Source organism: Pan troglodytes, chromosome 4, assembly GCF_028858775.2.
Source record: "Pan troglodytes isolate AG18354 chromosome 4, NHGRI_mPanTro3-v2.0_pri, whole genome shotgun sequence".
Lineage (NCBI taxonomy): Eukaryota > Metazoa > Chordata > Mammalia > Primates > Hominidae > Pan > Pan troglodytes.
Window position 1 is genome coordinate 5,940,153 of NC_072402.2, and position 13,733 is coordinate 5,953,885.

Genomic DNA, 13,733 nt, shown 5'->3' on the forward strand with positions numbered 1-13,733 from the left:
ATATATGTGTATATATGTATATATACATATATACATATATACACATATATATGCATACATACATGCACACACAGATATATATATATATATACACATATATGTATATCATCCATATAAGAAAGGGCAGAAAGATACCTTGTGAACTAAAGAATACTTCTGGTTTTCAGGAAACTTAGCTGGTTATTTAGGTTACATCATTAAATTTTTCATTTCTGTTTTCTGGGACTCAGTGTGGTTGGCTCTAAAATTCGCTAAGATTTCCTACACTCAGCGTAACTGTCCCCTAATAATTAAAACCGTGGCACATGCTTCAAATATTTTGGAATGAGAATGCAAAACAAACTGGTGGATAGATGGAATAGATAGCTTGCATTACAAATCTATATCTATGTCCATGCAATTACTGCAAATGTGCTCATAAGTGCTTCCTGAAATATTTGCTGAAAACTGCAAGCTTCATTCAGAATCAAGGTTCTGGGGTTGGAGGGAAGAACACAATATATTGCTTTTAGATAAAATTAGGCACCATTGCTCTATTCTCTGACCCATCAATAATTTAGAATTGTGGTTCTATATTTCCAAATGTATGGAAGCTTCAGGGTACATTTTTTTCTGTTATTTAAAGTGTTCTTATATTGAAATCAAAGGAAGTTTTAAAGTTATCTTATTTTTGGCATTTTTGAGACTTCCTTTATGGCTTAACAATGGGAGTTTGTTATAAATATTTCCCGTGAGAATCAAGGAATGTGTTCTGAATAGGGTTATTCATATGACAACTAGATCAAATTCCATAGTTATTTATTTAAATCTGTTATGTTCTTATATTTGTCTACTTTCTCTGCTTCTGAGAGAAGTCTATTAAAATTTCACATTATGATTGATTGTTTTTCCATTTTTTCTCTTAGTTTTACTTTACAATTGACTTTAAAATTCCACTTTGTATTGTTAGATAGTTATAGTTTCTGCATAAATTGTTCTTTTGTTATTAAGTAATGACCATCCTTATTTCTGATCTTGCTTTCCAATTTATGATTTATTTTGTCTGAAATTAACACTACGGGCACCAGCTCCATTTATTATTATTTTTTGACTCGGCTTACATTTCTTAATTATTTTTATTTTTAAATGTTTGTGTCATTGGGTTTACCTATGTCTTTAGTAAATAATATTCTGCTGGATTTTAATTTTATCAAGTGAAGAATCTTTTTTTTTTTTTTTTTTTTTTTTAGACAGCGTCGTACTCTGTCACCCAGGCTGGAGTGCAGTGGCGCAATCAGCTTACCGCAACCACCATCACCCAGGTTCAAGCAATTCTCCTGTCTCAGCCTCCCGAGTAGCTGGGATTACAGGCATGCACCATCATGCTTAGCTGATTTTTGTATTTTTAGTAGAGAAGGGGTTTTGCCATGTTGGTCAGGCTGGTCTTGAACTCCTGACCTCAGGTGATCCACCCATCTTGGCCTCCCAAACTGCTGGGATTACAGGCGTGAGCCACAGTGCCCGGCCAAACCTATCTTTTCTTTTAACATAAGCTGAATCTCTTCTTATGGAGTGTGGTTATATTTGGATTTAGGTCCACCGATTTATTGTATGTCTTCTACTTACCATGTCTTCTTTTCTTCATCTTATCGTTTCATGTCTCTGCTCATTTCTAACGAATCTGTAGAATTATCTTTATTCTCTTCTATTTCTACTACTGCTGGAAGTGATATATTCTTCTATAAGACCACCACTTTCTGATTTAAAATAGATAAGACAGACCCGAGTGTAAATTACTGTAACTTGCTAAATATCCAGGATTACTCACACAGGATTATCTTAAAACTCTGAGAAATAAGTAATTTATACAAAGAGCTAAGTGAGCTTAAACTGAAGATTAAATCTTTTTACAGACCCGTGATGCAGAGTTCCTAGATTTTCTGTGCACATTCTTCAAGGGGTGTTGGAAAGCAGCAGGCCGAGAGCCAGGCGCTACGCAGCAGACACACTAGCATGGACAGTCTCTGGGGAGGCTGGGCCAGCGAGCAGGAGAGAAGGCATCCCTGATTCACACAGTGGGGCTGCTTGCATTTGGAGTGGGGTCAGCCAGGACTATTGAGCCCAGAAACGGGACCCAGCACAACTGGCCCCAGAAAGAGAACATCTCCCTCAGAGTATGACCACTAGCCTCATTTTTCTCTTTTTTCTTGCCAAAAACAAGAAACAAAACAAAATGAATGAAAATGAAAAAAAAAATCTTCATTAACCCTGTGTTTATTAAGAATAAATATGTTTTAGTGTCACGATTTCTTTCAAGATACTCACTGAGGCCTCATTTTCGAGAGCACTGCACTCTGTTAAAGAAAACATGGTGAAACGCTGCAGTCTTTTAAACCACGCTTTGATTCTGAAAATCGCAGATGCTAAATGTGTTGGACATGAAATTTATGAAGATGTCACTAATTTAGAATTTGTGATTTTCAATGACAGAGTTGGATTGAAATCTCCCCTTATGCTGTCTCCCAGCATGAGGTTTGCTAATGTAATTTAAAAGAACAGTCAAATGTCAGTGGAAGGACAGATGCTTCAGCCGCATCACAGAAGAAAACCAGGCTTCCTCCCCATTCACCAAGACAGCTTTTATCAGGGAGATAATATATACTACAGCATGTGTTCAGTTACTCGGCAGATACTTACTGAGTGACAGACAGCCCAACACCTGCCACGGACTACATGGTTTGGAAATGGCCCCTGAGCTACAGGGCCAACGTGCTAGAGAGGGGCGCTTGCTCACCAGGCTGACCAGTGAACGCACAGAATCATTTCAAGGTTTGAAATGATTGCAGTCATCATAAAGGAAGACCACAGTCTCCTAGAATGCACGGGTTTGTCTGGATCCAATGCAAGGCAAGAATCCATGCAAGAATTCCTCTCTCAGCTCCAGCCACCCACATTGTCCCAGAGTCTGATTTTACTTTTACGCCAAATGAAATTCCAATAATTAGGAGTTTTTCGTTGTTTTGATGCATTTATGATATATTTCCTTAATTTACAAAGACTAAGCTGGGTGTGGTGACTCACCCCTGTAATTCTAACACTGTAGAAGGGTGAGGCAAGAAGATCACTTGAGGATAGGAGTTTGAAACCAGCCTGGGCAACACAGTGAGACCCCATCTACACAAATAGCAATAATTTTAAAAATTAGCCAGGTGTGATAGCATGCACCTATAGTCCTAGCTACTCAGGAGGCTGAGGCAGAAGGATTGTTTGCACCTGGGAGGTCAAGGGTGCAGTGAGCTATGATCATGCCACTGTCCTCCAGCCTAAGTAACAGAACAAGACTCTGTCTTAAAAAAAAGAAAAAAAAAAGACTAAAGAGAAGTAAAGAGAAGAATCTGTTTAAATTGCTAAAATTCAACATTTAAACTAAATGTAGGTTTTTGTTTCTGACATCTATTATTTCAGTGAACTTTTATTACTTAGTCACCCCATGAACATTGTTTAAACCCTTCATTGTATTGTACTTTAAAGCCGTCTATGAGAAGTCACAGCTCCCTGCCCCAGCCACCCCCCCATCTCCAACCTCAATGACCCAGTGCCAAGAATTCCAGTGACTTTGGTTCTCCGTTCTGGTATTCTGATATTTCGAAATAACATGCATGATAGCCGTTTTCTATTGATTGATTTTAAAGATTATCCTATTATCCATTGCAGGTGAGGACTTAGCCTTTTTGTGGCACCTTTTATCAGTTTTATATCACTCAGCTCTCTTACCACCAAATTCGCGTCCCTCCGTCCTGCTTATGTGATTAGAGCCCATGGTTACTCATTGTCATCACTGCTTATTATTGTTGCTAGCTACACAGAGCTCCCTGATTCTATCTTCTTACATGTATAAAATGTTATTTGTCTAGAAGCTAATGATTGCCTGACTTTTGTTTGCTTAGGTTTGTTATATAAATTCCAAAAGATATATCAACTTCATGGATTCATTTAACAAATATAATTGAGTGTCTACTATGTGTCAGGCCCTTGGGACACCTTAGTGAATAAACAGACAAAGCTCCCTGTCCTGGAGGAGCATGTGTTTAAGTTGGGGGTGACAGAGTCAACAATAGATACAGTGTTTATTTAGACCGTATGCTTAGACTTTATGTTTATTTCTATTTTTGTTTATTTATAGATGTTTGTAAATATAATGTATTTTAAATGATAGCACATTTTAGAAAGTGATAAGTGTCATGGATAGAAATGAAAAAAAGGGGGAAAAAAACAAATAAAAAGCCAACCAAACAAACAAACAAAAAACAAAACGAAGGGAGAAAGGGAGATTAGAATTCGAAGAGAAGGGGGTGCAGGTTGTAGGTAGACTGAATAGAAAGTGCCATTTGAACAAAGGTTAGGAGGAGGTGAGCATGTGAAATGTCCACGCTCTATTTCCCCCACACAGGCCAATCTCTCCATCCCTTTTTCCCTGCACTCCTCATTCCCAGTGCTGCCCTCCTTGTTCCAGCCCAGGCCTGTCACCCTGCTGGAGCTTCCTGTGTGTCTCTGCCATGCTGAACACCCTGTTTGTGGATGCCAGGCATTGTCTGTCTGTGGGAAACACAGAAGCAATCTTCTGACTGCCTCCAAGGCTTCTCAGCTAACAAAGAGTTAGAGAACAGGATTCTGGGGTGGAAGTCACTTTCCCCAGGAGTTTTAGCGTAATGTCCTTGACTCCCATCCACTGTGGCTACTGAGAAGTCCATTGTTCCTCTAATCCCCAGTCCTTCATTTGGAAACTGTCTTTTTTTCGTTTTCCTCTCCCCTTTCTGGAAGCTTTAGGGACTTTTACTTATTCCTGGTCTCTTATGTGCTTTAATGACTTGGTATTTTCACTCATTTGCTGAGTCCACAGTGGTTCTTTTCAATTTGGGGAAAAAAGATTTTATTAATACTCTCCTTCATTTGTTTATGCTCTTGCCTTCTGAACTCTAACACAGTAGACAAATGTTATGATGTTCTTGTGTTTTCTTTTCAGATGTCCATCTCTTTGTCTTTTTATCTCGGAAGTTTTTTTGAATTTTATCTTCCAGGTTTTCTGCTTTTTGTTGTGCTTTTGTTTGTTTGCTTGTTTTATACCTGATTATCCTCCTTTATATTTTCAAATGCTCATTTTATTTTTTGGTCTTTGTTTCTTCTCTGTTAAGGCATCCTGCTCTACTTGTTTCTCTATAAAGATACTAAAGTTGTTTATTTTCCTTCCCTCCCTCCCTTCCTTCCTTCTTTCTTTTCTTTTCTTTATTTCTCTTTTTCTTTCTTTTTCCTTCCTTCTTTCCTTCTTTCTTTCTTTTCTTTCCTTTTGTTCTTTCTTTTCTTTCTCTTCTCTTCTCTTTGTCTTCTGTAAAGTATTTTTATCTGTAGAGTATTTTTCCTCCACATTCCTTCCAGGGTCTGAGTGGTAGATTTTGCTCCTTTTTTGTGTGTGTTGATATCTTCCATAAATATCTAATAATCCTGAGCTGAATCCTGAATCCTGAATCCAGGCACGTTAAGACTGAGTCACCAAGACTTTACTTAGATGTTCTCAGTGTCGAGAGACTCCTTCATCAATGGCTGGGCAGGAAGCCTTTTATTTCTGCCCTGCCACCTCCCAAATTATTTCCTCCAGGTTCATCCATTTCTCTAGAGAAGGATCCTGTGGCGAAGTGAAGGACATTGGAGGGGTGTGTGTGTTTCAATTTATTATTGCTAATTATTACAATGAACATCTTATGACTACTTAGTTGTAAGTTGTGTGTCTTATGACTACTTAGTTGGAGGTGTGTGTGTATTCCAGGGGTGCATCAACATGTGTGCCTAGTACTCTGAAGCACAGAGACAAGGTTGGGAAAGTGTCTTGGAATTTCCCGTTTAAACACCTCTGGCTGAGGTTGGTATCCCCAAGTCAGTCTCTGCAATGGGAACCTCCTTCCTGGCCTTCCTTAGAATTGGGGATGGTGGTGGAGAGGTTTAGTACATGCTAAACCTATCTGTTGAGTAACGGAATTCTATTGTTGCTTAAAGCGCCACCTAATTAGTCATAAGACATTCATTATAACAATTAGCAATAATAAATTGAAGTTAAAGCAATCGAAATATGGAAAAAATGATATAAGCCTATAATTAAATATATTGAGAAGAAAATAAAGTAAATTACCTCTAGGGGAACCTACTCATCCCACGTTGCTCAGAACTGTCCTGGTTTTACAACTGGAAATCCCAAGTCTGGGAACCCTCTCAGGCCCAAGCAAACCAGTGCAGCTGTTCGCTCTACCCTATCTCTTCATGTTTGATAAACATACTGAATTATAGTAGAAAATGTTAATCCAGTTATTTTCCTTCTAGCCAGCAATATTCACCATTGGATGCTAAATAATGACAGTTCTTTAAAAAGAGAAAGAGAAATGTCCAGGGAATACAACTGGAGTGTCAGTGCAGAAATGATAGTAATTACTGGGGAGGAGAGCATCACATGAAGCCAAGAAAGCTGAAGCTTTAAGGCTCTTCTAATCACAAGTTCCTAATTTTGAAAATACTCTTCTTACAAGGGGTAGCCCTAAGTTACATAAGCTCCAGGCCTCACAAAACCTCCAGGATCCACTCAGATAATAGATAATAGCGCTTATGATGATGATAAAAGGTTTTTAAAACTTTTGTACTGAAACATGTATTTTAACACTTCATTCCTTATATCAAAATAAATCTCGTTTTGATCAAAATCAAATTTATAGTAATCAAAATGTTTGAAGAGAATATGAGTAAATATTTCATAATATTAGAGTATTAAAAACTTTATAAGTATATCATGTAAACAAGAATCTATTAAGGGAAACTTCATTGCATAACACAAATATAATGTGTAACAGCAACAAATCAGTGTGTCTGGCAAGATGCTACAACAAAATCCCACGACTGCTACGCAGAGCATGAAGGTTATGCCCTGAGGACCAAACAGTTTATCTCCCAAACCAGGCCATAAATTTTGTATTTAAAACATGTGTAGATGCGGAGACTGGGGAGTTGGCCATTGGGGATTGTAGAGTGAGAAAAATACCAGGGACATGCTTAACCCACTACCCTATTGGGTGGTTTATAGGCATTGAATGTAAATGAATCCATATGAAAGTGTATTTCACAGACTCTTATTTTTACCTTATTAATTTTTCGTGTGTGTATGTGTGTATTAGGAAAATATGTAAATACAGACACATGTATGCGTGATAAAAGTGAATAATGTGTGTTTGAGTGTGTGTATACAAAATACAGAAAACAAAGGCCCTCATGATGAGTGTAATAACGTGACAAGTTATTGCATTATGATGATGAGTGTGATAATGCGTTGGTTTGCTCAGAACAGTAGTGGTATATGCTCACCTGTTGCGCCTTTGTTGGCTAGCAGCCTCCGACCCTCATGAGTGGCTGGTTTGGGAGATAAACTGTTTGGTCCTTGATGCATAACTGTCACGCTCTGGGTAGCGATCATGGCAGTTCATTGTAGCATCTTGCCAGACACAGTGATTTGTTGCTGTTATACATTATATTTGTGTTCTGTAATGGAGTTTCCCTTAATAGATTCTTGTTTACATGACACATTTAGAAAGTTTTTAATACTCTAATATTATGAAATATTTACTCATATTCTCTTCAAACATTTTGATTACTTTAAATTTGATTTTGACCAAAATGAGATTTATTTTGACATAAGGAATGAAGTGTAAGGTTCCCAGTTATTCTTCCAATGCCTACCAATCTGTACCAACACCATTTATTGAAAAATTTATTTTCTCTGCATTGAGTTGGAAGGCCAGCCCTCTGCTCACTTAAATCCACATGTGGTTCACAAAGCCTGACTGTCCTTCCCTGCCCTTCCCTGTGGCACTGGCTTCTCCTCCCCACTGTTTCATCCCTGCAGTGGTTCCTAAAGCTTACTCCCCAACAGGGAAAGCCCACCTCTCAACACTTGGCTTTCTTAGAAGGTTTAGGGCTCTTCCTGAATGTTTTTCCCAGAAGAAATATATATTCTTGTTGTCAAGTTTAAAAATAAAAAATAATCTTTCTGAAATTTTGGTTGGGATTACATTGTATTATTAGATAAATTTAGGCAAAGTTGAAAACTCAAAAACTTGGAAGCTACCTATCAGAAACCATTTTTAAAAATTTTTACTTTAGTCACTTCTTCTCAAGAACAGTTTATAGATTTATTTATGTAGGGGAATATAAGTGTATTTATTTTTTCCTGAATAATGTTTAATAATTTTTATTAATATCAGAAATAAAATTTTATATTTTATTTAGTATTATTTTTATAGAGTAAAACATTCACTGTGTAATCAGATCCTAAAATTTTATATTTTTACATTTTTTCAAACAATAATAATATATTTTAATATGATGTCAATACTGATAATTTTGGCTTCCCTCTCTAGTGTGTATATCTCTTATTCACCCCTGCCCTTAGTTTAAAGGCAATGACATATATTTCTAGAACAATACTACAATGTATTTTTTCCTGTCCCTGATCTCAGTTAGAATGTTTCTGCATTTTCACAATTAAGTGCTGGCTCTTATTTGATATGTATCACCTATTACATTGTAATTTTTTATCTGATTATGGAAACATTCACTTATTTCCATCTTCTCAGCATGACTAAATTTTTGCTCATGGCTTTTCTCCTACCTAACTATTCTATAGTGGCCTTGGAAAAATTATAAGAAAAGAAGTTGACAAATGTGTTTTTTAAAGTTTGTGACAATCTGTACACAACACAAGGAAGAGACCCATGCCCCTACCCCCACCTCACCCCCAGAAAGCCCACAGGACACTGTCACCTCAAGCTCTGTGTCTACCAATCCTTGGTGACTTTTTCTTTTGTCAAGAAGATTGGCCTTGTCCAGTCACACAGGATCCTGGGCTCAATAGGCAAAAGGTGTAATTCACGAGACCCCAGGATCACAGAGTCACAGAGGATGCTGAGTGTTGACTGATGTTCTGTGTCTTTATGTACATGACACTGTGTTAGCTCCATCAATGAAGAACACTTGAACCCATTCACATTTCCATCACTCAAAAGAAGTGAGCAGTCATGACTTTATATTTGTGAAGAAAAGTGCACCTCATTCTATAACCTTAGGTGAATGAAGCTTAGGGTGTGTGAGTAATTAAACCATCCTTGCACTCCTGTAATGAGCCCCAGTTGATCTTTATGTATTCTTTACTGGTCTGGTGGCTTTAATAGCATTTTCTTTATAATTTTTTATACATTTCATAAGATTGGTCTATGATATTGTGTGTTACCTTTCAAAAGATGTCTTATATTGTTTAATTTAAGTTTACTTCTTATTTGAATTATTTCATTTTTTTAATGTTTACTTTTCTTTTATAGCTTTTGCTATATGACTGTCTTCTTTTTTGTACCCTTTGGTTATTTAGAAAACATACCATATATTTCTAATACTACTATAGTTGCCTGTACAATTTAAAATCATTGCTTATGCCACTCTTTCTTGATTTATTAATGTTACAAATTAAACTAAAGCCATAAAGACCTTCACAGGCAAAATAAAGCTATTGGCACATTTCTACCTCTTTCATTTTCTAGTCCTCTCATTTCAGTTCAAGCCCCAACCTTTGTTATAATTGCTTGCAGTTTCCTTATTTCAGTTTCACTTTAATATTATTTTTATATTGTGTACCTCTAACCTTTCAATAGTAATGCATGTAAATTCTGTTTTACAATCTTGACCACAGTTGTTCAGGTTGAATTGTCTATGTAAGTGGATCCAGTGGCCTTGCCAGTCCTTCTGTGCCACAGCTTTCTGATTCTCAAGTTTGATGGTATAATCTCCCTGCTCAGAGAGTGAGCATCTCAGGAGTGTTGTTCAGAAGGATGATTGCTCCTGGATTTCCTGGCTGCTTGCTGCTTCTCTGTTGCTCCATGCCAGCTCCTGTTAATAGAATTCTGTCTTCTTTTCTCCACTTGGTGTCTTCATTGAATTCTCACTCTCTTATGTTACCTGACAGTGTAATCATGTTTTGTGAAATTGATTTGCTTAAGTCGGTCTTCTTCCAGAATATTTTTAAAATTTTAACGCCATATACCCTTTTCATATATGTGTTTTTGTAGGGAGGGGTTTGTAATTCTTCTGTGGGTTCCATGTGAGGTTTCTTTTTTCCCAACTCATTCTGACCAGGGAATTTCCATACAAGTCATTTATAGACCAAAAATGGAGCTGATCTCCCTGCTGCAGGCCTTGTTCCTCTGGCGCACTTATTCTGAGTGCTTTATGGAACCAATACCAATGGCTTGTAACAAGAATAGTGCTTTTGTTTTGGTTCTTTTGAGGTGTTCACAGTTTGTCAGCCTTTATTTGATTTGGGGAAAAGGAATCTGTACTACCTCACTTGCACCATCTCTCCCAAAATGACCACCATGATGTTTAAGATAAAAAAGAAGTTTCAGAGAGATGTGTTTTTTTTTAAAAAAATAAAGCTATCAAAGAGTGGTCCACACCCATCAAATAATTGTATGGCCTTATAGTTACCAAAGACATTAACTCAGAATCTGGTGTGTTGACCAACAGGAGCGTTATTTCTCTCTGAAAACCATGCTGCCTTTCCACCTGCAGTGAAGGATGCTTGTGAAAGGTTTCTTCAGCACTGGCAGTGGCCACACTCTCCCAATGGCCACTGTGCCCACATCTGGGATGCGCCTTTAGTCTACCTCTGAATGGTGGGTCTCACAATGTTCCAAACTCGGGTGCAGCCCTGACTGCCTGTCTGTGCTGGGATCCTGGCTCCACGACGTGCTCCTGCAAGCCTTGGGCACATTTGTTAGTATTTCTGCACCTGTTTATTAATCTCTGAAATGTGCACAATAATCAAGGCTACCACACAGATTTGTTGTGAGAATTAAAAATTTCATGCAGATAAAGCACCTCATTAAATACTAGCTATTAGTATTATAGGAACTCTGTAAACTAGAGGGATTTGGACATTGGATTAATCAGCAGGGATCATCTGACTGTAGATGGTTCAGAGACTTGCAATAGATGTTGATTTCTTTAAGACAATGAGATTTTTCAATGTCTGTTCAAGGCCACTTAATGCCTTTTAACTTATAATACACAACAAACCATATATTAGATATCTGCATTCAACTCTCCAGTAATATCAGCATTTCAGATGCCTTCACTTCTTCTTCTTCTTCAGGAGAACCTTTTCTTTACTTCAAATAATTGAATTTCCCCAGTGCTTTCCTGAGTTTGTGAATGCTAATGCAATTCTCTCTTGTGACTTGTGCATATGTAGACTTTGCGTCATAGTGGCATTTCAAGGAAGACATCACAACACTGCCTAAACTACCCAGACGCTGCTCCTCTGTTCTACATATGACCCTTCGGAATGAATTATTATAAATGCTACATGGGTTGGCTGCTTTCCCATTTAAATGGGATGAACTAGAGAATGAGGTCTTTAAATACAGCCTTTCTCTACCCCCAACTCATTGTAACAATACTGAGCATATGTGAAACCATTGAAATCTAAAATAGAGTATTTTCTGATGTCTGTATTTATATACATAAATACCACAGAATCATTAGGCTTTTTTGCAGCATAGACCAATAAATTATGCCAATGATAATACAGCTAATTTCATTATACAGTACAGTATATTCCTCCTCATATTCGCTTAGTTTTCTGGACCAATGTTTTCAAGAGCAATAGATAAATATGACATTTTCAACATGATTCATTTGATAAGTTTTGTGATGTAATGGCTAAAGCGTTACATTTGGAAGTTGGAAGTTGATTCCAAAGAATGAAACAGTAATTGTTGTTTAACTAATTATTTAGCTGACTAAACTAAATATCTAACAATATTATTTAAATATTTTAAAGAGTTTTTAGCCGGGTGAGGTGGCTCATGCCTGTAATCCCAGCACTTTGGGAGGCCGAGGTGGGCGGATCACAAGATCAGGAGATGGAGACTATCCTGGCTAACACGGTGAAACCCCGTCTCTACTAAAAATACAAAAAATTACCCGGGTGCGGTGGCGGGCACCTGTAGTCCCAGCTACTCGGGAGGCTGAGGCAGGAGAATGATGCAAACCCAGGAGGTGGAGCTTGCAGTGAGCCGAGATAGTGCCACTGCGCTCCAGCCTGGGCGACGGAGCAAGACTCCGTCTCAAAAAAAAAAAAAAAAAAAAAAAAAAAAAAAAAAAAAAAAGAGTTTTTATAACCCTTTAGTATGTGCTAACATATAGAACCTACTTGATGGGAAAAAGATTCAACCAATGAGTACCTAAGACTTGGTAAGAAAATCAGAAATAACAATCTGAAGGTATCTTGAAGAAGAATGAAGGCATCTGAAAGGTAGTTTCAAGGGACAGGAGCCAGGAGGTTACATAAATATTGTTCTACCTACTCAATATATTCATTTCCTGGAGCTGATTAATCTTCTCAAAGTGCCACAGTGTGAAGTCCTTCCTGCAGAGAATGGAATTGTTCCAGACTTATCAAGAAAGATGACTCCAATGTCAAATGTTAGCCATATACTCTTGGCAGACCTCTGGCCCAGCAGCATCTATCGGCCAGAAAAACTGTCTGCAGCGTGTGATGCCTTCACACCTGAGTCTCATCGTGGCAGCTATTTGAAAGCTTAAAAGATAAAACTTACAGATTCTTACAAATCATTGTAAAAATTCAAATCCTATGTGGAAATGACAGTATTCCTGAGTCTGCTGTCATTTCAACTCTTCACTTTTCAATTCTTTGCCTAGACCCATCTACAGAGGCTTATACCTCATATGCCTCATCATTCAGTTGCCATTGACTGCTTTCACCAATTTCTTTAAAAGCAAGGAAATTCAACTCCCAGTTTTGTTTAGCATGAGCAAGGTAACCACTTAGAAAGCGACGTAGAGAGTTCTTGGATCCAATGATGTGACCAAGATATTCTTACTGCCTGACGGTAAAGAATGTCCCTGAGGCTCCGGGCGGGATATTGATGTTGATTTCACGGACGGTGTCAGCTTGCTTGCGGATTTGATCTGTGTAAAATATGGATTCAATCTGCTTCTTTGGTTTCTTTCTTAAAACCCATTAGATTTATGGTGATTCCTGGTGACCCCGTCACTGAAGACTTTACATAAAACCTTTGTGGATGGTCCTAACTGGCCAGTCCTGCTCGGCCCAGACCCTCACAGCCCACGCACTGGTGGAGCACAGGAGCCTTAGGAACTGTGCGGCTGCAGGTCAGCCTCAAAGCATCCAGGTTCGCTGCAGGAGGACACCTGGAAAAAAATCTCAGAAAAACGGCTCAAGAGCCTGGAGAAGATCATTTCTAAGTATTAGTCTCAGAGTGAACATCCAAGAAACCCTAACGTGAAAATGCCAGAAAAGCCCGAAACTACAGGAGGAAGGAGGCCATCATTTTAAAATCCTTGTCATAAAAGGAAGGAGTCGTCACAGCGGGGAGGGTTCACGTCTGTAATAGAATGGGAAACTGACAGTGTTCCCAAGAAAACGAAGAGCCGAAGAACGGAAGCCCATACACAGTTGCTAGTGAATCCTCCGTGATTGAAATTGCATTTCACACCTTGAGAAATGAATTAAACCATCTCCTGTGGGAAGGTCATTCATTTCAAAAGAAAGAAAAATGAACCTATGTTACTCATGAAATGTTTAAATTCATGTTAGACACGTAGGCTTTCCCTAGAATACCACGTAA

The 13,733-nt window shown here is 38.0% G+C and overlaps 1 protein-coding gene across 4 annotated transcripts in view; it reads left to right on the top strand.

Moving 5' to 3' along the window:
* ADAMTS16 (ADAM metallopeptidase with thrombospondin type 1 motif 16) overlaps positions 1-13,733 on the top strand; it is a 181,674-nt gene that overhangs the window by 133,782 nt on the left and 34,159 nt on the right. The window contains exon 19 of one of the 4 annotated variants that reach the window (XM_009448777.5): positions 1,893-5,238. The exons of the other annotated variants lie outside the window; for them this stretch is intronic. Within the exon in view, the coding sequence (XP_009447052.1) occupies positions 1,893-1,914 (22 nt within the window). The 3' untranslated portion in view covers positions 1,915-5,238. Of the gene's footprint in view, positions 1-1,892; positions 5,239-13,733 lie in introns of those variants that run through there. 4 annotated transcript variants of the gene reach the window in all.